At 36.4% G+C, this 26,753-nt stretch overlaps 1 protein-coding gene across 2 annotated transcripts in view; it reads left to right on the forward strand.

Moving 5' to 3' along the window:
- The window catches only part of ELAPOR2 (endosome-lysosome associated apoptosis and autophagy regulator family member 2), a 230,751-nt gene that overhangs the window by 189,077 nt on the left and 14,921 nt on the right, over window positions 1-26,753 (forward strand). The window contains exons 10-18 of one of the 2 annotated variants that reach the window (XM_010977996.3): window positions 1,450-1,578; window positions 6,275-6,365; window positions 7,030-7,132; window positions 10,051-10,188; window positions 11,784-12,047; window positions 12,767-12,940; window positions 14,957-15,146; window positions 16,380-16,476; window positions 17,026-17,127. In XM_010977996.3, the coding sequence (XP_010976298.1) occupies window positions 1,450-1,578; window positions 6,275-6,365; window positions 7,030-7,132; window positions 10,051-10,188; window positions 11,784-12,047; window positions 12,767-12,940; window positions 14,957-15,146; window positions 16,380-16,476; window positions 17,026-17,127 (1,288 nt within the window). The remainder of the gene's footprint in view (window positions 1-1,449; window positions 1,579-6,274; window positions 6,366-7,029; window positions 7,133-10,050; window positions 10,189-11,783; window positions 12,048-12,766; window positions 12,941-14,956; window positions 15,147-16,379; window positions 16,477-17,025; window positions 17,128-26,753) is intronic. The other variant, XM_031454811.2, reaches the window with a different exon arrangement.

Genomic DNA, 26,753 nt, shown 5'->3' on the forward strand with positions numbered 1-26,753 from the left:
GAGTCAAGAATTGGACCTTTAGTAAAATCATCTTGTTAGACCATGTTGACATTTGTTCTAAATTGTTTTTGTGTAAAGTTCTTTAAAATACATAATTTTCTTATCTCACAGACTGAAGACAAGTTAAGAAGTATGGTAAGGGGATTATGAGACTGCAGTGTTTCATGGCATTTTGTGTAACTAACACTCTCTTAATGGGATGTCTCTTTGGGTATTTATAAAAAAATTTCACCAATTTATGTGATTAAGGATAAGCACTCCTTTTCCAGTGTGTGTATGTGCACATATATTAATGCAAGCATAAAATATAACTTCTATTTCAGCTTTGGAGCAATCACAATTTGTGCTATAATAATAGAAAAAATTGATTATTTTGATCAGATGGCAATTAAAATAGTCCCTAAGTAGATTGTTTCAAAGTGTATATTTGGGGAAAATTTAACACTTAACAAATAAAGAAAGTGGTTATAGAATTTGTTTTAATTTTATTAGGCAGGGGGAGGCTATAGCTCAGTGGTAGAATGCATGCATAGCATGCATGAGGTCCTGGGTTCAATCTCTAGTACTTCCATTAAAATTAAATAAATAAATAAACCTAATTACGTCTCCCTGACCAAAAATAAATAAATAAATAAAAATAAAATGGAGAAAGAGAAATTAAAGAAATTTTAAATTTTTATTAGACAAAGATTACAGTGCATTTTTGTTGCAGGTATCTTACTTGAATATGGCTAGCTTGTGGTTATCAAGCAGGGTGTGTAAAAATGTCTTCTGTAGGACTTTGGTACCAGGAGATGCTTGCTCGATGAGCATTTTCTCTCTCTACCTGTTCTCTTGCTGATGTGATAATGCAAAGTGTCTTGGCTAAATTAAAAAGTGGTCGTAAAAAAACCTTTGTATGTCAATGTTGTGGATGTTAATTTAAATCAGATTTATTTATAAATATAACCATTTCCCCACCCTTCAACTTCCATCATCACTTTCCAGTATAGCCAGTATTTTGAATTTCAAATAATCAGTCTGTAATTAAGTGGTGTACTATTCTGTTAAGTTTAGTAATTAATAGAAATAGTGGAATATTTCCTTATTTATGAGGTGGAGGAAACTGATTCTAAATTGACATGGAAGAGAACTTGTTTCAGAATGACTCTTCATATGCAGAGGAATTCAGTATTAGCAGTTACTCCCAGAAATGAAAGGAACATTTATTTTAAAAGATTTTGTGTTCTTTTCCTTGTCCAAGTATATATGGATATACTCTATCCAGAATGATTTTTCTTTCCAGATTGTTCTGGAAAACGTTAACTCTTAAGGGAATTGATGGTTTAATACCTGTCCTTCCCACTTACCTCTCTGCTAATTACAGTTGAGTAGTGCTTGGAACAGAGGAAGAGGAAATTGTCCAGATGCAGTTTAATTGTGATTGTTTGCCCCACTTGCCTCCTGTAGAATGTAGACCGTGTCCAGCAGGGACAGAGCCTGCACTGGGGTTTGAATATAAATGGTGGAATGTCCTTCCTGGCAATATGAAAACCTCCTGCTTCAATGTTGGGAATTCCAAGTGTGATGGAATGAATGGTGAGTTCAGAATCAGCCTACTCAGTGCATTTGAACCTGTCTGAAAACACACTAAGTATATGGGTATGAGGAACCTCTTGTCATCTGACTGCTTGCCTGTCCTCCAGCCCTTATATAAAAATAGTGAATGCGGTGTCATAGCCACATGACTTTCCTGTAAGAATATAAACTATTTTTAGAGTCAGTTTTGACGTAGATATGGAGGGTCACTATGGTTTTTATAAATACCAGAATAGATCACCAAGGGAGGTAATGACATTTATGTTCTTTGCCACTTGAAAGAGTCATCCTGTATACATACCACTGTGTGAAAGCATTTCTGCCTGGATTGGTTCGGTCTGGCCCAGCACTGGGCCATGGTGAGGGGTCACATCATCTCTAACTCCCCTTGCCTATGAAGTGTTTACAAAGTATGTGAACCTCACTTACTGAAGACTTGGCAGAGCTCTATAGGGTGGTTGCTGAATTATATTTTTTTTCTAATATTTTAAATGCACAGAGAGCCTAGCACTTGGCTATTCTGCAATATTTGTTGGTTGAATGAATGACAATATCTATGTTTGTATTTTTAAACTTGACACTAGAAATAGGTTAACGTCTATTTAAATATTAGGGTTTTACACCACGATATACCCTTTACTTTTAGAAACTCATTGGCATTTTTTAATCTGTTCATTTTTTCTCAATATTATAGTTGATCATTGTTAAAAAATGTTTTTCAATTGCATCTATTAAGTCAGCACTATCCAAAATTAACAGGCTTAGGGTGTAGGAAGTGAGGGATACACAGATTGACAAGTAATGGGTCCTTGAATAATTCTAGTTAAACAGATGTGTGAAAAAAAAAAGCCTTCATATGCCAAGAACATTATGGAATAGTTCTCTTTATAGACTAATAATCCTGCTTTAAGGAATTTATTCTAAAGGAGAAGGAGGAAAAAAACACAGTAGTTATTACCTAGCCATAAGGGTTTATGTTTCAAAAAGATCCTATGGTTGAATTCCAAGTTGAGAAAGTGTAAGACATTGAAAAAATAAGAATGGGAATGTGTTGATGAAAGCATCAATGTGTGTGTGTGTGTGTATTCACTTACTAGTAAAGATTATCTGAAACTTTTATTTGATCTTTTAAAGAAGTTATTCTTAGTCTAATGCTCATGATAGTATTCGATTTACCTGCTTGCTCACTCACTTAGAGGCTATCATTTAAATTTTGGCTAATTTTCAGAAATGATCTGTTATTAAGTGTACATGTCTGCAGTATTGGTATGTGATATTGAACTAGCAAGCAGAAATTTGAAAAATACAGAAAGATACGAGGTGATGTATATTTTTGTGAGGAGTGGTTCAGTCACCAGCCATGAGAAGAGCAGCACTCAAAACCCTGGGGTCAAAGCGAGAGGCCCAGGGTCACCTGTCTCATGGAGTAGTTGCCCCATCATGGAATTAAAGTGGATGTACTTTGACCAGCTTAACTGTGACTTGGAGTACTTTGGGGTTCTTTTATATTCTCAGTCTGAATTTACCACAGTTGTGGAACAAGTTTGTAGAAGTACATCTGGTACTGGAATTTTCCCTAAGAGGAATTCTGAGTTGAGAACAAGTTACTGTTTAATCATGAAGCTTTTCAATGAGCATTACCTATAATAACAGAAAATGACATAATCTATAAATTCCTGCAAGAAGATACTGTTTACAAAAGTTATGCTGTACTAATTGGATGAAATGTTATATAATCATTAGAAGTGACAGCCATACGGAAAACAATTTGGCAGTGTTTCAAAAATTGTGAGTGTTTTCATTCTCCAACCCAGTAATTCCACTTCTGGGAATTTATACCAAAGAAATAATGTGACATAAAGAAATTATGCCCAAATATGTTAATTTTAGTGTTATTAATGAGAGTCAAAAATAAGAGAAAACAAACTATGTTTTCAACAATGAAGTATGAATAAATAAAATTATAATGTATTGATGATATAACATACAACATATTGTTAACTCCTTAACACTAGATATAGAAAGGATTTTTAATGGGGAAATATTTTTGATAAAATGATAATTAGAAAAATGAGAAGATAGTGTTACATAAAAAAGCAGAAAATAAAGTAGATTACAGTAAAGCCTAAGTTACATTTTTAAGAAAATTATGCACAAGAAAAAGAGTGAAAAGAAATACACTGAAATGTTGAGTTTATCACTTGAGGGTAGGAAGTTTCTGAGAAGTCTGAATTACTTCATTTTTTTCATTTAGTTTATTGTATTCAATAAATATTATTCATGGATACACATTGCTTTCAAAATTAGAATAACATTACAAAATATTGGCTTAAAAATATATTTATTTGACCCAATAATTATGTCACTGGGATTCTTTTCTGAAAAAATACAGAAAAGCTTTACCAAAAATATGTTCATTATAGTGTCACTTATACTAGCTAAAAGATAAAACAGTCCCAATGGTTACATTGGATGTGTGGTCCACAGGCAAGTCCTATACTGTGAGTGATTTAGTAAATTATCGGAACTAATTATATTTGTCTACATGATAAACTGTTAATTCAGTCATTAGCAGGTTGATGAAGTATTTATACATAAAAATCCTTATGCAGTGATGTTAATTTGTAAAACTATGATACAAAGTGTTATCAACAATAGTATCTCAGTGATGTAAAAGCATATATGCATCAAAAGATAGTGAAAAGGAACACCTCAAAATGACAAGTTTGTAAGTAAGTTTCATTTTCATCTTTAAGTTTTTCTGTGGCTTTTAAAATTTTATAATACATATAAATATGATTTCTAAAAGCAAAGAAAAATAAATCTTAAAATATAAATTATGTATAGAAACATGGAAAATGTGGGATTCATTCTGAGGGAAAAAGCAAAAGGCAAAGTTGCTGCAACAAACTGGGTTAAAACATTAAACCAAGAGAAATTTCCACTCTCCCAGTTCTGGCATCTAGAAGTCTGGAACCCAGGCATTGGCAGGGCCATGTTCCTTCCAAAGCCTCTGTGGGAAGACCTTTTTTGCCTCTTCTAGCTCCTGGAGCTCCAGGCATTCCTTGGCTTGTGGCAATGTGACTCTAGTCTCTCTCCCCATCTTCTCCTTGTGTCTGTGTGTCTGTCTTCACATGGTCTTCTCCCTGTGTGTCTGTGTCTGAATTTCCCTCATCTCATAAGAACACCAGTCATATTGGATTAATTACCCTAGCGACCTCGTCTTAACTTGATTATATTTGCAGAGACTATTTCCAAATAAGGTCCATTCATGGGTACTGGGGATTAGGACTTCAATGTATTGTTTTGAGGCGGGGAGGATACATTAATACTTAACAGCAGGTCGTGTTCAAACATGGGAATGTTTGTTTCCTCTTGCAAGGATTCTAGTCCCCTCCAAACCTACCTGCTTGTTATTCATGCACTACTTTCTTTTCTTTGGCCTTGTCTGAGATTCCATCCCTCCTTCTGTCCCGGTGACATAGCTGAACACTGGGAAGTGATCTTAGACAAACATTTATAAGTCTTCCCTTTCTTGGTATAGAATTCCTCCACATGGGAGTATTGCTCTCCCTAAGACCCCTAGCCACAAGTTTGCTGTCTCTCTAAACCTAAAAGCCTTTCGCATTACTTACACTGCAGTCAAAGGCCTGGTATCCCACTGCATTAGAAGGTGATTAGGACCTGCTTATGTCTCTTTTCAGCCACATGAACCTTTAAATTGGCAGAACAATTGGCGTTTCTCTCATCCTCAGGTAGGTTAGTACGTATCATTTTTAGAACTAGCTTGAATTATGTATATTCAACATATCACCTCTATGAACTGTCGATCATAACATTTCAAAACTTGCCACATCACCAGGATAGCACTGATGATACAAATCTGTTCCCCAGTTTCTCTCACACCTATTGAAGTAGCAGATGTTGGCATTTTCTTATGGCAGCGGAAGTGTTGGTGCTGAGGCATTGCCATTCATTAATAGCTTTGCTTGATGGTGTGTGTGGGGTGCTTCTCCCTTCCTCATTTTACAGGGGCTATGCCAGACCCTGGCATGCTCATTGTTTCTGTGCAGGGGACGAACCTCACATCACCTGCTTTGTGCATCTCTGTCACCCCATACTGTTGACAGTTGTCAGCTGTATCTCTCGTAGTCTGCTGATTCCTCAGTGAGGCCACCCTCACCCAGTCATGTCTTTCTAACCCTGGTGTATGTCATGGTTCGTGGCACTCAGTGAATGCCAGCTGAGTGAATGAATAAGTGAAGGAATGCAGAACAGGGGTTAATTAGCGAACAACAGTACAACAAACTGTAGGAAAGAACTCCAGACGCTGCATCTTCATTAAGTAATTTGAAGTTTCTGTTTCCATTGGTTGCTTGAAGATTGGGATTTTCCATCTTAATATATTAAAATTGGTAAAGATCATCTGTATTAGTTAAAAAGTAATCATGCCTCACTGAGAAAACTATTATTAATTTTACTGTTAAGTAACATGTATGCAAAAATATGCATTACTTGATTCTTCCTGGAGAATCATATGCAACGTTTTTATTAGTATCTAAGAGTCTAGCTCTTCATGAAATTTGCAACTGCAATTTAAAAATAGGAATTCTTTTTTTTTGGCCTTATATAGAAAGATTGATGGAAGTCATTAATGGAACTTTTTATTGATAAAGATAACTTTTATCATTTCTAGGTTGGGAGGTGGCTGGAGATCATATCCAGAGTGGGGCTGGAGGTTCTGATAATGATTACCTGATCTTAAACTTGCATATCCCAGGATTTAAGTAAGGAAAACCAATTCTGATTCTTTTCTGTAAGAATCCTCATGCCTGTTTCCCTGTAGAAATAGATGAAGTAGGACTATCTTTATAAAATACATTAACATTGTAATGTATTTAGCAAATAACAAGCTGCGTAGGATACTGTACTATGTATAGGTACTAAGAATACCTATAGAATCAGTGATTGAGAAACTATAACTGTTGATTGTATATTACTTAGATGAGGCTGAAAGTTTTTAAATATATTCTGTCCAGATGTTACAATAACCATGATTCCGGATGCTTAATTCTGAGATATTAGTCTAAGTTGTTAGCAGAAGTATCTTTTGGTTTTTATATTTATTTTTCTCTCAGTTCTATTTGGGCAGTAGTGTTACAAATGGTTTAATGACATTTTGGTTAGTCCCTCATGTTGAGATTTCTCAGCAGGAGCCTTTTCCTTGCCGTAGGATGGGACGGCATTTACACCGGTAGATCTGAACGTAACACTGTGACTGTGTAGACTCCACGCAGAGGTTAGGGGAGGGAGGGGTTGTGGCTGGCAGGAGCAGTAGATAAGGGGAAGAGGAGGCTGTGGCTTTCAGCTTAATGAAAAAAGTGACTTAATTTTGTTTCAGGTTGTATTTAGAACATGCTATAAATATTGTAATTTTAATCTGTCCAATAGGCCGCCGACATCTGTGACTGGAGCTATGGGTACTGAACTGGGCAGGATAACATTTGTGTTTGAGACCCTCTGTTCGGCCGACTGTGTTCTGTACTTCATGGTGGTAAGCGAAAGCGTGGCGTTTGGAGGTGGATTTCTAGGATTAGCCTTTTCTTCCAAATGTGAACTTATTTATACACATTGGGCTAAGAATCCCATTTTTCTGACCTTCCAAAAACACTTAAAAATGTCAAAAACGTCACTAAGGATTGCAGTGATGCCTACAAAGAAAGTGTTCAGTTGGTGTGGGGAGAACTGAGTGTAGGGGTGATGGATAGAAGCCAGGGAATATTGATACTGTAGAAAATTCCTTCATAAGGGTATGCCTCCAGCAGGGTGAAAATTCTCCCCTAGAAACCATTCAAAAATTCAAACCATCAGGAGGGAAAAACATGTTATAATAAGTGAGGGCACAAAATAATGGAGGTGGGGAGCATTGAGAAAAAGAAGACTCTTCCTTAAATTCTTAAATTAATAAATGTAGACAAAGGGCTTTACTGTAAGTCATAGTTTTGCCCATCCCCCCCCCCCCCAGAGGTCCTATAAGTCTCAACTCTTAGCTTGAGAAAAGTAGCAACACAAATTTTACTAAGACCCTACGTGGGTATTTTTACAAGATTGTTGGCTACGACTTCAGCATTATAATTACATAGTGACTTGATAGGCATGACTTGTTTTTGCTTTTTTTCCCAGTGATCTTTTAGTAGCTAGTTAATATTAATAGTCCAATAACAGTTTCCTCCATGAAACATAAGATATTTGGAGATTTAAATATTTATTCATGATTACTGATAGCTTAAATGAAGGCAGACTACTTTTTCCTGGAAAAAAATAGACGTAGTGGTAGTAAAAGGTCATGGATAATCTTTAGCACATCCATCTGTTACACCACGAACAACCAGCAAGCCTCCAATTCTCCCAGCCCCTCCTCTTTATTTCCTTAATCTTTTAATTCCGCTTCATACTCAGTGCCATCCAGTACTGAAATTCACGCTTCTGTTCTCTCTCAACTGTTACTTCTAAACAGTAGTCTCCCATCCCTTTGTCTTATCTCTATTCTTTCATCCATGCTGCTGTCAAAATTATCTTTATAAACATAAAAACACGAGTAGAGGCAGCCGCAACAATCTACCCGCTCACTTTGGTGGCTTTCTATTGCCTGTGGCAGTGATTCTCAAAGTGCGCCAGCGTCACCTGGGAACTTGTTAGGAATGCACATCTCTGAGCCCCACCCTGGTCTGGATGGGAACCTCTGGTGGTGGGGCCCAGCCTTCTGTAGTTTAGCAAGCCATGAGGGTGGTTCTGAGAACCAGCAGCCTATGAATACGCGTAAAATTCCTTAGCATGACATCTATATGGCTTCTTGCACTCTTTGCCCAGCCTCTGTTTCCAAAGTACTGTTACTACTTACCCCTCCTTAGACACCTTGAATTTGTCAGTGGAACACTTTATACTTTTTCATTTCTAATGCCTTGACACACTCTAAACTAGAATGAATGACTTTATTCCTTTTGCCCTTTTGTCTGGTGAACTCCTATCCATATTTGGAGGGCAGCTCAAATGTCACCTCTTCTGAGACGCATTCTCTTACTCCCTTAAGTCAGGGTAAGCACTGTCTCCAGTCTGCTCTGAAAACCCTATTGTAGTGATATGAATGTATTCATGTATTTGTCTGTCTCACTTGACCAAGCTTTCTTGAGGGTAGAGATCACAGGTATTTCTTTTGGTAAATCAATCTTAAGAGTTTTTTAGCGTAGAGCAGTATCTGTTAGGTTCTTTCCCTCACTCTGTGATCTCTGCACAGGATTTTTTTGAGATAACATCACCTAAATAGCATATCAAAATGCTTTCAAAATCATATAGTGTTTTACGTAATCAAAGGTAAAGTGGTATTATTTGCGGTAGTGCCATATATTCCATTATTATTGGAATAAACTTCAGAAGGATGGTGTTTAACAAAGCACTATCTGTATATTATGAGTTCTTTTTAGGAAATGGCATGTATGATGATTTGGTGGTCTGGTATTGTGGAGAATTCCAAAATGTGTGACAAGCACACACTGATATTTTGATCTGCAGCGTGAACTGAAGATGCATATCTTTATAGCATATCTGATTACTTTATAGCATGCTTGACTTCTGTGTTTATATCATAGAAAGAAAGAGACATGTCTTGAGCTCATGCCACTGGATTATCGATATCTCAGATAACAGAGGCCTATCCAAATTCCTAAGTCATCTATTAGGGTTTCTGCAGGGAAGACTAATTAGAAAGTTCAGGGTTAGCCTTGGGTTTTCATTTCAAATAAATTAGATGTGTATTACATTATTTGCTTTACTTATTAAATTTGCTTTCTAACCATGTTAATGACAACATACTGGTTGGGATGTCACACATTTATATACTATTCTAAATATTGAATTTGGCCCAGGAATTCAGAAATAAAATATTTCACAAACTAATCTTTGTGAAATTCAAGTACAAGCAAAAGATTGCATGAACATAACATTCTAGTTAAACTGCAGTGGAAATTGCAAGTATAATTCAGGAGGAACTTAGAATTCCTGTGCTGGAGCTACCTGTCTGAGTCTCTCAAGGAAAAAGATAAAAATGGAAAGCCTTTTCATTCTATGATCCTAGAAGTTTACTGTGAGAAGTTTGAAGAATTAGGTTTCCCCTTTGAAGTGTATTTCCTAAGGTAGAGTCACACACATACACAGAAGCCCACCCCTCACCAAAAGGAAAAACATACTATGACTTGAGACCTCTTTCAGGCCAGTGAGAAAGAGGCCGGTGAGTCTTTGTATAGACTTAAAGGGGAGCTTTGAGAGTTTTAGGGTTACGTGCTCTGTAGAGAAATATTCACATGTAACCCTTTAAGGTTCACTGTAAATATAAACATACAGTTGTAATGTATACACATGTATATTAATACTGAGCTTGTGCTTTTTTGGTATATATTTTTTTCTACTATATTTTAGGATATTAATAGAAAAAGTACCAATGTGGTGGAATCTTGGGGTGGAACGAAAGAAAAGCAAGCTTATACCCACATCATCTTCAAGAATGCCACCTTTACATTTACGTGGGCATTCCAGAGAACTAATCAGGGTCAAGATGTAAGTTCCAAGCACTTTTTAATTTTTTTTTTAAACACAAAAATGATGCCCTCTCTCGACATTTGTGCAAAGTGATTACTCCAGTCTCCTGGAGAAAAAGAGTTAGCTTTTTACTGATGTGGAATCAATCTTTTGGTTATGGCGTGGATTGGTATAAAAATGATATTTTTTTGGTTTGTGTTTTGAGAACAAGAATGTATGAAATGAAATAACCCAATGTATTTTTGAATCTTTTGACACTTTGAACAAATGTAGTGGCTAAAAGCTTAAGAGATAGGAAATCAGAGTTTGTAATTATTTTAAAACTTTTAAAGCTTTCTGAGACTTTGGAGAGGCTGGTGACTTTCTTCTTCTTGTCTGAATGATCTGACATTTGTCCAGGAGCCATTAACTGGTGTTGGTTATTATTCCATTTCAGTAATTACTGTCTCCTTTTACATCCTGGAGAGTATGTATGTACACACAATTGGGTTAACACACATAACTATTTATTCTCTTTTACTTTCCCTGCTAGAGTAGACCTTAATCCTCTCCTAAGTAATTTCCATTGTATGCTTCAATTACACCTTATTTTTGTATTATTTTTGTGGATCTCCATTGACATGACCTTCTTAGGGTGAGATCAAGGTAAATCACTTTTTCAGAAGCTGCCTTAAAACAATGGTGGCAAGTACTTGTGAAGCATTTTCTCTTTTCCCTTCAGGCTGTCACGGGGGAACCCATTCTGGAGATTTTACTTGACTCTAGAAGTTCTGCTCAGATTCCCACCAAATAGGGCGTGAACATGCTGTGGAAGTCTTCCTCACCTCCCTTTTGTCTTTGCCCTAGACAGAAAACATTAAGTAGCTTAGAGCAACGCCACTCTCTAATGATATGTTGATGCTCACCACCTGATGAAAACTAGACCTTAATTGACCCAGTGTCATAGGAAGGAGAAGGAGAAGTAAAGCAAGACACTGGAGATTTACTTTTCACTCTCTGTTATATATCCCTTCAGCAGAAATCAGACTATGTTGGTTAAGAAAAGTGCTCGAGAGAGAGAGAGAGAGAAAGAGAGAGAGAGAGAGAGGGGGAGAGAGAGAGAGAGAGGGAGAGGAAGCCCAAAGAAATGGTGTGATTGCATCAAGATCACACAGTATGTGTTTGGGTGAGGACCAGAGTCCTACTCTAAGCCTTTTAAATCCCTAGTCTAAGTCTTTTGCACCTTGCCACGCTGCAGACATCCTACTGTATCAGTACATTTAGGCATATGTCTGAGTAAACAGTGATGGGAGATAAGGTTGCTCTTTTGTTAAATCGTATTAGTTCTTCCAGACATTAAGTCTGTACATATGCCTGAATTTGTACCAGTTCTGACATAATCTTATGGTGGTTGTGGCAGAACTCCTGGAACTCCGTTGCTATGAAAGTTACCTTCTAGTATTAAGTTTTTTTTTTTAAAAAGATGCAAAAAGGAATAATATTAATCCATTGTCAGTTATAGTCTGTTGGGCTGGAACACTCAGCTTAATAATTTTGATGGTATCAACAGAAAACAATCTGGTTGTACAACTGCGCCCCAAGGCAGAAGTCATCACTCTCTGCTTCCTTTTTAGAACAGACGGTTCGTCAATGACTTGGTGAAGATTTATTCTGTCACTGCCACTAATGCAGTTGATGGGGTGGCGTCCTCATGCCGTGCCTGTGCCCTCGGTTCTGAACAGTCGGGCTCATCGTGTGTCCCCTGCCCCCCAGGCCACTACATTGAGAAAGAAACCAACCAGTGCAAGGAGTGTCCCCCTGACACCTACCTGTCCATTCATCAAGTCTATGGCAAGGAGGCTTGTGTTCCATGTGGGCCTGGGAGTAGAAGCACTCAGGTAAGTGGGTCTGTATGTCCGTTATCCCCAGGAAAGCATGTTTTAATAGAGAAACTCAAAGGTTCCTCTTACTGTGTCTCCAGGAGCTATGAAGTTGCTATCTAAATTTATAAAGGACATTTTCATTCCCTTTCTTATCTTATTTCCTCTCACATCCATGAAGCACTTATGTGCCATGAATGTGCTAATGACTGGGGATGTGAAATATTAAGAAGAGCCTCCAAATTAGAACACTTTCCAAAAATATTAGAACCGATTTTTGATCTATTCCATTAAGGTGGAGCATGTTACTACCTCTCTGTAGGTAGCTGTAGATGGATATGGAGAACGGCAAGTAGATCTTATAATATTTTAAGGGCAAAAATTGATGCTGTATTATGGGTGAAGGAAACATAGTTTAAGCTATATTTAAACTGGCACAACAGGAAATTTTGTCTTTTTATTAAAACATCTTTCTACAAGAAACTAATCTTAGAATAACTTTACTCTCTCAAAAAAATTCTGACTCTTCTGAACTTTGCCTCAGGAAATCTAGAGTTTGGGAATTTTCTGTATTAACGTGGTAAAATATACTGTAACTAAGACAGAAATTACTGAAATAGTTTTGAGACCACAGTTTTTTTGAAGCACATTTTTTCATAGCGGTTAATACTTTCTTTCCTACCATATTGTTTTTTTGTTGTTTTGATTTTTTTACCTTTCTTAATATCTAATCAAAGGACCACTCAGTTTGCTATAGTGACTGCTTTTTCTACCATGAGAGAGAAAATCAGAGTTTGCGCTATGACTTCAGCACCCTCAGCAGTGTGGGCTCGTTAATGAATGGTCCCAGCTTTACCTCCAAAGGAACAAAATACTTCCACTTCTTCAATATCAGTCTGTGTGGGCATGAGGTGAGTTTGGCTGCCAAGGTGAGATGGAGCTCTGTGTCAGCTCTGATTGAGTTATTTTCTGTGTTGATGGACCAGTAAAAATCTCTATGGAAACTGACAACCAAATGTCAGAAACTGAGCTCTGACAGCTTAAATCCTCTGTTGCCTCCTAGCACGTTGGCTGTTTTCTCCCCCAGGGGCAACCTTGTCTGGTTCTCAGTCCGTCAAAGCACTTACCCAGTCAGTTGAACCCCAAAGCTTGGAGCTATGGTACAAGGGCTTTGAAGATCTTTCATTTTTGTAAAAATGGGCCAAGCTTGTCAATCCCACCAATTTTTTTTTAAGGCAGGAAGTTATAGTTTGAGAAAGTTTTTTACTGTTGTTTATATCCTCAGTTTTGTGTTTGAAAAAGAAAAGACTTTCAGGAGGAAGTTTGTCCAAAAAGAAAAAGAAAGCAGGGGACAAATACCAGTTGAGCAGGTACCCTCTGCTAATAAATAAATAATGGGATTTTATTTTCTTTGGGAAGAAGCAGAGCCTTAATTGATGCTGGTAATGGGAAAGTTACAGGACTATGTGTCCAGTAGTTTTGTGGGCATACAAGGTTGGGGTTGGGATGTATGCATTCACCATTAGCAAAGGTGAAAAATAATAATAAGGCATTTCCTCTATGTCTCTTTCCATCTTAACTCCTGTATTTCCAGTGGTCTTCATTATCAGATGCTATGCCAAACTTTGTACAAAGGAAGTAAAAAGAGATCTGATGAAGTTTTCAGACAAAAAGATCAGTACATTCCGTGTGATATGGCGTTTGTCCTGTCCTGATTTTATATGTGTTGATCCAACACACTCCCTCAATTGATTAGTCACTCAGTTCACTCAGTAAATACATACATATCAAACACCTGTTGTGTTAAATACTGCATAAAGCAGTGAATAAAATTAATTCCATTATACATCACACTTCGCAGTCTTACGCCTGTATTCCCACTGTCTTTGATCTTCTCTTTCGTCTTCCTTCTCTTTCTTTCCTCTTTCTTCTCATTCCTTTCCTTTTACTGTCATTTTCCTCTTCCTTTCCCTAGTAGTTTCTCTCTGCTCTTTTTCCTTGTTTCTCTCTTATGGTGTCAACAATTTAATTCAAGCTTGGTAAAAATATGTTGCCACCTGCATTGTTGTTGAGTGGGCTTGGTGAAGAGAGAAAATTTTATAGGTTAGAATTGCTAGCTGCATTAAGAAAGAGAAATCTCTTTTCTTTATGCCCATCTGTGCACACTACATCTAAGACCAATGAAATAGTGTTTGTTTTTCTTTATACATTTCTTCGTAGAAATTATAGAGGAAGTTATAGTCCTTTGCAGTGGGACTGCAGTTTATTTAAACATACAATGTTTAAAGTCCTCCGATTTTCCTAAATTGTGTCTTCCAACTATCCTTTAAATGATTAAAACACTAAACTCCTTTACTCCCTTTAACTTACTGTCTAGTTGAGCAGATACACATCACAGAGTCTAAGAGTAGGTAAATAAAGACACTTGTAGTAACTCTATAGAGTTTAGATGTTGTCCTAGACTTTCATGTTTTCTTTTTCAGCCTTGACATTACTTTTCTGCCACATATGGCCTATACAGAAGGAGAAGGAGCAAGTCTTTTTTCTTGGTATTGAAACATTCACCAGCAGTTTTCTGGTCACTTTGTATGCATTGTTATCCTAAGAACTGAAGATTTCATAGATGACTTTTATTTCCTTAAATTAGATGGCTTTCATCCAGCACAGATGATGCTTGTAGTTGGCAGGAGCCTTACAGTCTTGAATTACCGTATTCATTATAACTTCAGTGACTCTCAACCCTGATTAAACACTGGAATTGCCTCAAGAGCTTTTTAAAAGTGCTGGTGCCCAGGCCCCATATGAGATCAGTTAAATCAGAATTGCAGGGAAGAGAGAGCCCATGCTCTGCTAGAATTACTGGCTAGCTGAGATCCAGGTTAGAGACTGACCTTCAATAAAACCTCTTTATGACTTTATTTTTCTAGGGGAAGAAGATGGCTCTCTGTACCAACAATATTACAGACTTTACAGTAAAGGAAATGGTGGCAGGGTCAGATGATTACACGAATTTGGTAGGAGCATTTGTATGCCAGTCAACTATTATCCCTTCTGAAAGTAAGGGTTTCCGAGCAGCCTTATCATCACAATCCATCATTCTTGCAGATACATTTTTAGGTAAGCTTCATTTGGTTCATATATGCATGCATTTATTCAAAACTGTGGTACTGATAACTTGTCATGCATTGGTGCTTACCATAGATGGTTAAAGTCCGCAGGTAATTCTAAATCATCACTTTGTAACATGGTTAAAAAGCCCCTGCAAGTGAAATCTTTTTGATCATTCTCAGTGAGTACAAGAAGCTTCCGAATTTATGTATTAACTCATGTATGATACATTGTTTTTTGAGAGTCTGCCTTTCATCAGATTCTCTAGGACTTTAAAAGGCAAAATAATTTTAAAAAATCAAAAGAAAAACTGAACAAAAAAACAGTAAACAAACAATATAAACTTAACTCATAGTATCTGCTACCAGTTTTCATCATCTTTTCTCATACTAGAAGTAAGCTGGTGACAAGCAGCAAGAGTGAATGAGTGTTATTCCCCATCTGCCCTTTCTATCCCTGCGGTCTGGAAAGTATAGGAAACTTTTAAGAGTAATTCAAGTCCCTAATTAGTAATTCTTAAGGATCAAGTTCATTAAAGTCTCTGGGGTAGGGATTAGAGATCTAACAAGTTATATGATAATCTAGCAATTTAACAAATCTGGCTCAAATCTGCAGCCAGATTTGAGAACCATTGATATAGACTGCCGAAGAATTTAACTGTAATTTTCAGCACCAAGGACAGTTGCTGAGCTTGTGCTCAGCGTCAGAACTCTGTTAGAACAAAGGTTGCTGTTCCTGCTTGCATTTTGGCTCTGCTCCCTTTTTGCCTGGAGTGGAGGGAATACCTTACTTTTAGATTAAGCAAATTTTGGAGTTATTTTCTGGAAATTAGTAGGGCACAAAAATTGCGATTTTGTCAAATATGGACAAAAAACCTACATTAGCAAAGTAGCCCAGCTCATTTGACAAAACTCACAAGAAGGTAATTCTAATGTTAGATTAGAACTGGAAGAGACTTTAAAGGTTATCTAAATTATTGAATGCATTTTACAGATTCAGGACATAAGAACCAAGAAAGTAAAGTGACTTATACAAAATTGCAAAGCTGGGGAGTAGAATCTTTTTATTTTTTATTCTGGAAACTGTGAAGTTTATTATTCTTACCAAGAATGAATTAATTTAATACAATATTTCCGATTAATGGCAGCATCAAAGTAAAGCTAGTTTCTATTCAGATATTCAGAGACTAAATAAATCTAATTTTCCCATATTACTTAATAGTTTCTTTTTATTGTCATCTAGGAGTGACAGTTGAAACCACATTGCAAAATATTAATATAAAAGAAGATATGTTCCCAGTTTCACCGAGCCAAATACCAGATGTGCATTTCTTTTATAAGTAAGTGAACATGCTGCTTCTCTTAACTATTTTTTTAATCATAAAGATGTCACTTCAGGGTGCCTGGTATAGTAGCTTATACTTAATAGATAATCAGTAATTGGTTCTTAAATGAAAGACTTAGTAAAAAAAATAGGAAACTTGGAATATTTAGAGAGCATTATAAAATTTTTCTCATATATATAATCTTTTGAATTAGTCAATAAAGAGACTACTTCATTGTCTAGGCAGTAATTATTTATAATTCAAACATCAAAACATCAGCTTAAGTAGATATGACCTCTAATTCCTTAAAAATTCTTTTGATTATAATTTTGATTATAATTACAATAGCTTTACTAAATCCTTTGATGATAGCTTATCTCTTTACTTGGGGAATAGTCAACTTATCATAGGCAATGAAAGTGTAACTGAACTCCATGTGTATTAAAATTCTAAATTAGTGAACTTTGATATATTATTTCATTTATTAATAGAGCATTGGAGCAATTATGCACAGGGTATTTTTGTCTTTATAATCTGTGTCACATCTGCTTTGCCTTCAAATAGGTCCTCTACAACTACAACCTCTTGCATTAATGGCCGATCAACTGCTGTGAAAATGAGGTGTAATCCTACTAAACCGGGAGCAGGAGTGATTTCCGTCCCTAGGTAGTCTTATTTCTATATGATTCTTCCACATTTGTATTTATTAGAGAATAAAACTTCAGACTCTTGCTATTTTAAAACATGTTCTCTAAAGATGTAAGGCAGAACGAGAACAAAGAATCTCGATTTTTGTTGTATGGATCTGCTGGGTGCCTGTTAAGAGGTATAGGTCCTTGCCAATCTTAACACTTTCCAGTCTCCTCAATGATACATTCTCATCTTGTTTGCCTAAGTGTCTAATTCTCTTGAAAATTATTTAAATAATATATAACTATACTATGTATCCTTGTATTTATTCTTACTATCTAGCCTCAGTTTCCTTGAGAGCTGAATTAAGAACTTTCCTGGGTTATAGTTCTTCATCGGCAAATAACTATCTGGTGATCTAAATTAAACTATCTAACCTCTGAGCCATAGTTTCTTTTATAAGGGGATAGGGATCAGGGTAGATCCATTTCTGGCTCTTCAGTTTCCTGATCCATGGTGGCAAAATCACCAATATAGAGTCTGACCAATAGACTACATAATACAGTTCATTTACCTGAGTGTCTTCAAGGCAACAACTGTCCATAGTCTTGATCTGATTAATACAGCCACTTTGGGTGGGAACAGTAGGAGAAAATAATCAGTTTCATAGACTCAGAACTATAGAACTGTCAACTTGAATAAATACTGCTTTCATGATCTGAATGAAGCTTAAATGTCTCCTGATTTTTATTTTTTATAATCAATCATTGTTCAGTATGTAGATTATTTATTCTGAATCTTTTTAGGGCTAAGGTACCTTTGGATCATAATTTGATTTGCCACTTTTTGTCCATCAAGCTAGCAAAAGTTTAAAAAGATAAGGATAGACTTAATTTTGTTTTTGATAGTTTCACAGTAGCCTTTGAGAGATTTCAAACTATCCCACTTATGTCACATCAAGATTAGAAATCAGGTCTAAGCATTGCTTCAATTACTTGGCTATCTTGAAAATAATTACAATGATAACATAGTATTTTGAGCTCATTTCTGGGCATAAGGGCACATTAGCACTCAACTCTTACCAACTGTGTTTCTCTGGTTCTCATAGATTTGTGAATTAATTTTTCTTTTCACCTTTTCAAGGTGAGAGAAGAATGTGATGAGAGCAGTACATAATAGAAGGTGATAGACATCAGTGAATGAAACAGAGGGAGCCTGGTGCCCAAGGGCATCATGTGGTAAAAGATCCCTGTGCCAGCACCCACGCTAGAGTCAAGACAGCACAGCATGCTTGCTTTGTGAGAAGGTGTGTTCAGAGACTCTTCATTGTTCTCTGATAGCCCACCATAGAGCTTTGAGTTCAGATGTGTGTTCTATTTACTGTTGCACTTCTGAGGTCCTTTCCTGGGCCTAGCACCTGACCTCTCTGGGTCTAGCCTCTAGAAGTTGACTGGATGACTTCCGAAGCCTCCTTCGGGTATCTGACTCAAGCAGATGATGCTAAAGACTAGGTCTGTCCTTTAGAAAAATGTGTCACTCTGACTCTCCCACAGTGGGTTCTGATATTTCCACGTAATAAGAAAAAAATAGCCTCGTGATGTTAAATGATGGAATCTGGAAACTGATTCTTTTCCTTGTGAGGAGAGGAACAGTTAAGTTTCTCCTTTGACCTCCAGCAGCTTTTTCCCACTTGGGGAACTTGACTGTCTTTGCCAGGGTTTGTCAAGACCAGCTGCTGCAGAACACCTTCGGGTGTCTATTTTAAATTTGATTTTTAGTCTTTCCCTAAAATCCAGAGAATCTCTGAATGTTCAGCATAAAAATGTTCATAAAAACACAAGGCGATTCTTATGCATATTAAAATTTGAGAACCATTGGTTTTAACCTCCATTTTGGAGATTTGGCTTTTTTTTTTTCCTCTGAGACAGATTCTCACGCTTTGTTTTGCATTTCAGTTTTCTGAAAAGGTCCTGGTTTACAGGTTGTATTCCTTCACCCGTATTGTGATACAGTTTTATATATAGTTAAAATGCACACTAAAGTTTAAGGACCAGCTGCTCGAGTGCACTGCTTGAACCTCACAATCTAAATGTGCTGACCCTTAGTTCTTCCTTGAATCAATTTCCCATCTGGGCACGAGGGGGAGCTCTAGGATCAGAACATGAGAAACAGCTGCTTGTCCTGAAATAATTAGAATTTTTTTTTTTTTAGCTGTAGGGCTGAATAAAGATTTTCCAATAACAGTAAAGAAATGTTAACAGAGCCAGATTATTTAGGCTACTTTTGAAGAGGACTTAATTTGCTTTTTTTTTTTGAGCTTTAAATTCTCCTGGAGAGAGGAAGGTGCTAACCAGGCAATTGCCTGGAGAAATCTCATGTACTGACCAAGAAGTCACAATAGCCAGACTTTGGCAATTCAGAAGGGTTGCTATCCCCTGGAATTCTCTCTTGGCCAAGAATCTTGACAAACCAGGCAAAGGCGACTTCAGCAGTAGTAATGTTGGCTGGGGCTCTATGTCTTGGTGACCTGGGAAAATGTCAGAAGACCCCTAGTCTTGGGAAAATGAGAATGTCCTAACAGAAAGCAAATGGGAAGGAGAAAAGGGTAAAAGTGTGTTCTCTGCACCTCACATGCAATGTAGAGGCAGCAGCAAATATTCTGGGCCACTCAGTAATCTGCAGTTGGAAACTCCAGCCTGTCTGTTTGGGTGGCAAATGCAGTTGGTTTCTAATTCCACAAAGTGACTGGAGGGTGTGAGACATTTTTGATAAAAACTTAACAGCATGATGTCTGGCAGATGAAATCTGAGAGCTAGAGTGGACTTTCGAGATTATCTAGTGTAGTTTGTACCTTGGCCAAAGGATAAATTGCTAACACAATAGACCACTAATATCCCTAAATAGATGCCTCCCCAGCTTCTGCCTAAAAGGCTTTCCAACCCTCTAATCATGATCCTACGTCGTTAGAGGAATTGAAGATTCCCTTTTCATTAGGAAAATTTAGACCTGAGCATTGTGTCCTAAGTGCCCTTTCAAAAACATAAGAAATTTCTTAGTGGAAAGATTATTAAAAAGCCTTATTAGAAAATAGACAGAAGGAATCATATTTACTCTGATAATAAAGATGTCATACCACATTAGAGATCCTTGAATCAAACCCATTTACTTGACATAGTAGGAAACACTGAGGACCCAGGTCGCATAGCTGTAGAGTGGCACAGTCAAGATGGAATGACTTCCTGACTGTGTCTGTTGTTCTTTTCATGCCATCTTTCATCTTGTCATTTCCCCTCAATTCGTCATAGGCAGAGATTTGCAAAGAAGCACACTAAGCAGAGGTAAATAGCACATTTATCTGTGGAACAACTCAACTGATCTACAAGTTATTGGTGCCTTCTTTTAAATAACTGGTCTTACCTCAGACAGGGTCTTATTTATTAATGTTATAAGTTGGAGGAAAACCATAATCCTCTCTGACAACTTATGACTACATTTAACTACTTGGGTAGTTTATAAGTAAGTCCAAAATTATATTGCAAAAACTTCCTTCAAATTCCAAATTCATTTTCATTATAGATGTAGCCTCTGGGAAGATTGTTTCTCACAAAATAACAAACTACTAGAAAGAGAAAGCAAGAAAATAATCCCTTTAAAAATCACATCGAAATCACCTACGATTAAACTTAACCACAGAGGTGAAAGGCCTTTACTTTGAAAACTATAAAACATTGATGGAGATTGAAGATGATACAAAGAAATGGAAGGACATTGTGTTCATGAATTAGAAGAATTAATATTGTTAAACTATCCATAATACCCAAAGGAATTTATAGGTTTAATGCAATTCCTATTTTTAAAAATACCTATGATATTTTTTTCCACAGAAGTGGAACAAATAATTTAAAATTTTCTATGGAACCACAAAAGACCCCATATTGCCAAAGCTGTCTTAAGAAAAAAAAGAAAAGGTGAAGTATCATGCGTCCTTACTTTAGACTATAATACAGAGCTACAGTAATCAAAACAGTGTGGTACTGTCACAAAAACAGACACATAGCTCAGTGGAACAGATTAGAAAGCCCAGAAATAAACCCACACATTTATGGTCAATCAATTTATGACAAAGGAGGCAAGAATATACAGTGGAGGAAAGACAGTCTCTTCAATAAGTCATGGTAGGACAACTGAACAGCTACATATAAAAGAATGAAATTAGAACATTTTCTCACATCATATACAAAAAATAAACTCAAAATGGATTAAAGACCTAAATGTAAGGCAGGAAATTCCTAGAAGAAAAGATAGCCAAACGTGAAAATGAGTATATTTATGTATATGCATGACTGGGACATTGTGCTGTACATTAGAAATTGACACACTGTGGAAAAAAAGAATAGATAGGCAGAACATTCTTTGACATAAATTGTAGCAACTTTTTTTTTGGATCTGTCTTCTCAGGCAAAGGAAATAAAAGGAAAAATAAACAAGTGGAACCTAGTTAAACTTAAAAGCTTTTACACAATGTATAATGGAATACTATTCAGCCATAAAAAAGAATGAAATTTTGCTATATGCAACAACATGAATGGACCTGGAAAGTGTTATGCTTAGTGAAATAAGCCAGAGAAAATCAAATATTGTATGATATCACTTGTATGTGGAATTTAAAAATAAAAGAAACTAGTGAATATAACAAAGAAACAGATTCACAGATATAGAGAACAAACTAGTAGCTATCAGTGGGGAAAGGGAAATGGGGAGAGACAAGACAGGGAAAGAGGGATTAAGAGGTACAAACTACTATGTATAAAATAAATAAGCTACAAAGATATATTGTGCAACAAGGGAATATAACCAATATTTTATAGTAACTTTAAATGGAGTATAATCTATAAAATATTTAATCACTTTGTTGTACATCTGAAACTAACATAATATTGTAAATTGATTGTGTGTCAATAAAAAAAGTTTATGATAAGGAACCAATATCCAGATGTATCCTAAAATGTTGAATCTCAAGACTGAAGATAGAATCTACCATATATCAGTTTCCCTACCTTTTTGTAAGTTAATTTTGTTCTAACTGGAAAAAAAAGAAATGGAAAAACTCTAATAGAGAATTGTTAAAACTGTACAATTCAAAAACTAGTGAGTAACCTTAAGAAGTGGTATAAAAATATCACAGAACATTCGTAAAGTTTTAGGATCAAGTTTGAATTAAGGATGTAAAAACTTTGACACATTTTTATTTCACTGAAGAAGACATAGAGTCTGTAAATAAAAAGGACCAGGGGTGTCAGTTAATGTTTGTCTAGGTCTTTATCAGATGCTGCCTTTGGTAATTAACCCAAGATAGAACCTTTAGAAAGGGAAGCTTTTGCAGGAGACTGGTAAAATTTTATATCTCTGGATCTAAGACCTCTAGGTCAAAATACCTTGTTTTCAAACTCTATCATAAGTGATTTATGCTCTTCAGCCTTAGGGCAAACAAAATTAGATCAAGATGCAGTGGCATTATATGGACCTGACACTGGAAGGGTTTCTACCAATGAAAAGCTATCCTTAGCAGAGAAAAGCTGAGCTTCCTGAGATTCCAATGTGGAAGGGAGTCTCCAGGAGGTCAGAGAGCAAAGCCCTTGCCAGAGGATGCCAGTCTGAATACCCTGAGACCGTGGAACCCCAAGAAACCCACAAAGGCCCCCACATGAAAAAGCTCAGCACAATAGTACACTGACACCAAATGATAAATGTTCTGGGCCCACAAGACTGTGGCCTTTCCCACCTGCCTCCTGAGACTAACTCCAGAAGGGTTGGAAATGTACTGACAGTGTAGATAAATTTGTCTTAACTTTGGATTTTGAATGAAGTTTAGGCAAAACAATTTTACACAGATTTGTCAATTATCTCAACAATAATAATAGGTTGATAATAGGTTGAGTATTAGGTGATAATAGTTCATAAGAACACAATATTCTACTCCATTAATTCGTAATATGAACCAGGTAGGTCCTGCTTTAGGTAAGATGATTCAATCCAGTTACTCCTCCCAGGAAAGGTATTCCATTTTAGAATCCAAGACATAACTTTCTGGAAAAAAAAAAAATACTCGTCTGAATTCTTACACATTGCTAGTGCCACCTTGATTGATAAGGCAACATCAGAAGCAAAATAAGGAAACTGGAAAGCCTGTTACGTATTTCTCAGTAAAACCAAATTAATGTTTAACTGGTTGTCCTTTGAATCTGTAGTGGTTTCTTAACCTAGAATTCACAGCACATCTGGCCAACGTGTAGAACTCTACCCTCCAAGCCCCTGCTATCCATGACTTTATCTCATTTCTTTAAACACGTACTCGTTGGTTTCTATGGTGATCATGTAGCTTGAAAGTTATGCAGAAGCACAATTATCAACACCTCTGAAAAGCTGTTTGGGAGGGGTAAAGATCAGGGTGACACAGGTCATCAAAGGGAAAGAGATTTCACATACCTGGCAATAAAGTACATATCTGTCTTAACACTTTTCTCTCTTACATCTTTTTTCTATTTTTATTATATCCATAAGCATATTGAAATGATCACTGCTTCATACATCCTTGTTGGTTCCCAGGGAAGGCCTGATTCAAACATGTGGAAATTATGTTTATAACAAAGAATCACATTTGAATGTTCCACATTTTAAATGATTCATTGAATTAAAAGAAATAAAGAACTGAATCTAAACTAAACTGCTTTTAACCTAAGAGTTTCTTTTAAAAAGTGAAGTCTACCAAGGAAAAGCATTGAATCATTGTAGTATTTTGACACCTAATGGCAGGTTTATAAATTATATCAATATCTTGATTTTTTTTTCCCCTTTCTCTGGTTCTACTAGTTCTTTACAAAGTGATGTACCTTATTAATAGTCTTTTATATTTTGCAGTGCTTTAAACTTTCCCAAATTGTTCTCTCATTTTATCTTTCATAACTACCTTATGAAATCAGTGCAGTAGATATTCTGCTTTTGACACATTACAAAACTGCGATGGTAAGGAGAGAGGTTGAGTCACTTAAGGAAAAACACAGTGAGTTGAAAGTCCGGTTGGTCATTTGAAAGTCCAGTTAGAATTGTAATCCAAGTCTTCTTTCTAAAGCCTTTTGCAACTTTAATTTTCTCTTTTTTTTTTTTTCAATGAGTTCTTTCTTCTCAAACTGTAGCAGACTTACACTTTCATTTTCCCAAGATAAACAACTTTTCTGTGTTGAAAAGATAAAATAGCAATTCGAGGAGGAGAAATTTGAGTAGGAAAGCCTATTGGTAATTTTGCTAAATGATCAGAAAAGTGTTATTACTTTGGAAGTTGCAAATCACTGTTGTGCAAATAATAATTGTGTTCTTGAGGAATTTTTCTAATTGGTTACCCAATTTTTTTGAAAAGAGCAATTTTGAGTTGCTTTGCCTGATCTGAAAGATGGAAAGTGGGAATAATGTTTTAAGTGGTATAGTTTTCATCAATTGTACTTTCCTTAAAAAAATCATTTTGTTTCTTAGTCTGAATGTACTCACCTTTTTACAAATAGAGTAATTAAGGTGGGTAAGAGAGTCAAGTCATTCTTCCAAAGAGTCACTTTTGACCATTGTTCTATACTCTGACAGTCCTGGGTCCCTGTTTCTGAAGCGTGTCATAAAGAATGTTGCTTTTATTTACATCCTGCCCATGTCTACTTAGTGTACAGCACACAGACACTTTGGAAAGACAGACATGTAAAAATGCATCAGTTTTCAGGCATGTAGATTTTTTTTTAGAGTTCCTATCAGGGCACCTTAGAATATATTTAGTTAACTAATAGTATGGAATTTTACCTTTCTGGTAGACTGAAAATGAAAGTTTTGGACATTCTCATCAGACATTTAAAATTAAAACTTCAAAGGGTTTTTTTTTTATTCTATTATTGTATATCTATCATTTTGCTCTTAGTTGTTGCAGGACACCTGTAGTCGGCACCAGCTAAGGTTTGAAGGAGATTTTCAGGGCAATGCCCTGTGTTTACATGGCTTGACTGAGGGGAAGTGCAGTAGACAAGTTAAGGGAATAATATTCCCCTAACTTTAATGAATTCATGAACAGAACAGCCATTCCCATTAGAACCTTTCCAAATAGCTTCTTGCTTCAATCAGTAAGGATTCTGTATGAAGTAACAGCAAGTTAATTTTTGAACTATATTGTGTTTATCTGTCCCTAAAATGAAAGAGGCAAAGTTAACATAATAGGCCCATTCATCAGAAAGGAGAAATTTCAAAAAGTCTCCATTCAGGCTCTGCTTGGTGTTTGGTTCAGTGCAATTCTGCACCTTTGTCTAAGCCCCACCCATTATCACCGAGTGATGAGGGTATCCACACCATGAACGAAGTCATCCTCAGGCCGAGGAAACTCAGGATCGTGAAATCAGTTACGTCACTGAGCTGTGTGTTGGCCTGATGGTGGTTTTTTCACATTAGACAATTTTGTTCTCATGTCTTTCTCCCATCCTCTGTGGACATCATGGTCCTGTTTGTCATTCTGTTCCCTAAAGCACCTCACCTGTGTATATTACCTCAGACAGAAATCATAACAACTTTCACCGTCTAATGCCTCTGTGCCCAGTGCTCACTCATGGCCTTGCTCTTGAAGCTCCAGTGACAGTGACCTCTGGTAATTTCATCTACTGTTTCCTCTCTCTGGCAAGAATTCCCTTGCTTTCTTCTCTTCTGTTCCATCTAACTCCTAGAATATTCTAGACTTGGCTTAGGCATCACTTCCAGCCAGAAACTACTGGAGGTTTTTTTTGGTTTTTTTGGGGGGGGGTCATTATCTGTGCCTATTTCTCCTTTAAATTAAAAGAAAATAGTTTTATAGAGATATAATTCACATACCATTACAGTTCAGTCATTTAAAGCAGACAGCTCAATGGTCATTGTATATTATTTAGGTAGATGCAGCCATCACCATAGTAAACTCTAGAACATTTTCGTCAGCCCACAAAGAAACCCCATACCCTTTAGCTATTACTTCCCTGTACTTTAGCCCTCTCCATAGCCCAAGACAACCATTACACTACTTTCTGTTTATGTGGAGTTCCCTTTTATGGACTTTCATCTAAATAACGTTGTGTATGGACTTTTAAAAAAATTGAGGTATAGTTGGTTTACAGTGTTGTGTTAATTTCTAGTGTATAACATAGTGATTCAATATATTTTCATATTCTTTTTCATTCTAGGCTATTACAAGGTATTGAATATAGTTAGTTCCCCATGCTATTCAGTAGGATCTTGCTGTTTTTGATTGGGTTCGTTCACTCAGCATACTATTTCTGAGGTTCATGTAATTTGGGGCATGTATCAGTACTGGATTCCTGTTAATGGCTGAGTGATATTTCATTGTGTGGATATACCACATTTTTTTATCTGTTGATGGACATTTAGGTTGTTTCCACCTTTTGGATATTATGAAAAATGCTGTTATGAACATTCATATACCAGTTTTTGTGTGGACATGGTATTTTCATTTCTCTTGGGTATTTACCTAGAAATTGCATTGGTGGATCATATGGTAATTCTCTTTAATTGTGTAAGGAACTGCCAGATTCTTCCAAAGCTGCACCATTTTGTATTCCCATCAGAGGTGTTGAGGATTCCAGTTTCCCCAC

Source organism: Camelus dromedarius, chromosome 7 (assembly GCF_036321535.1).
Source record: "Camelus dromedarius isolate mCamDro1 chromosome 7, mCamDro1.pat, whole genome shotgun sequence".
Classification (NCBI taxonomy): Eukaryota; Metazoa; Chordata; class Mammalia; order Artiodactyla; family Camelidae; genus Camelus; species Camelus dromedarius.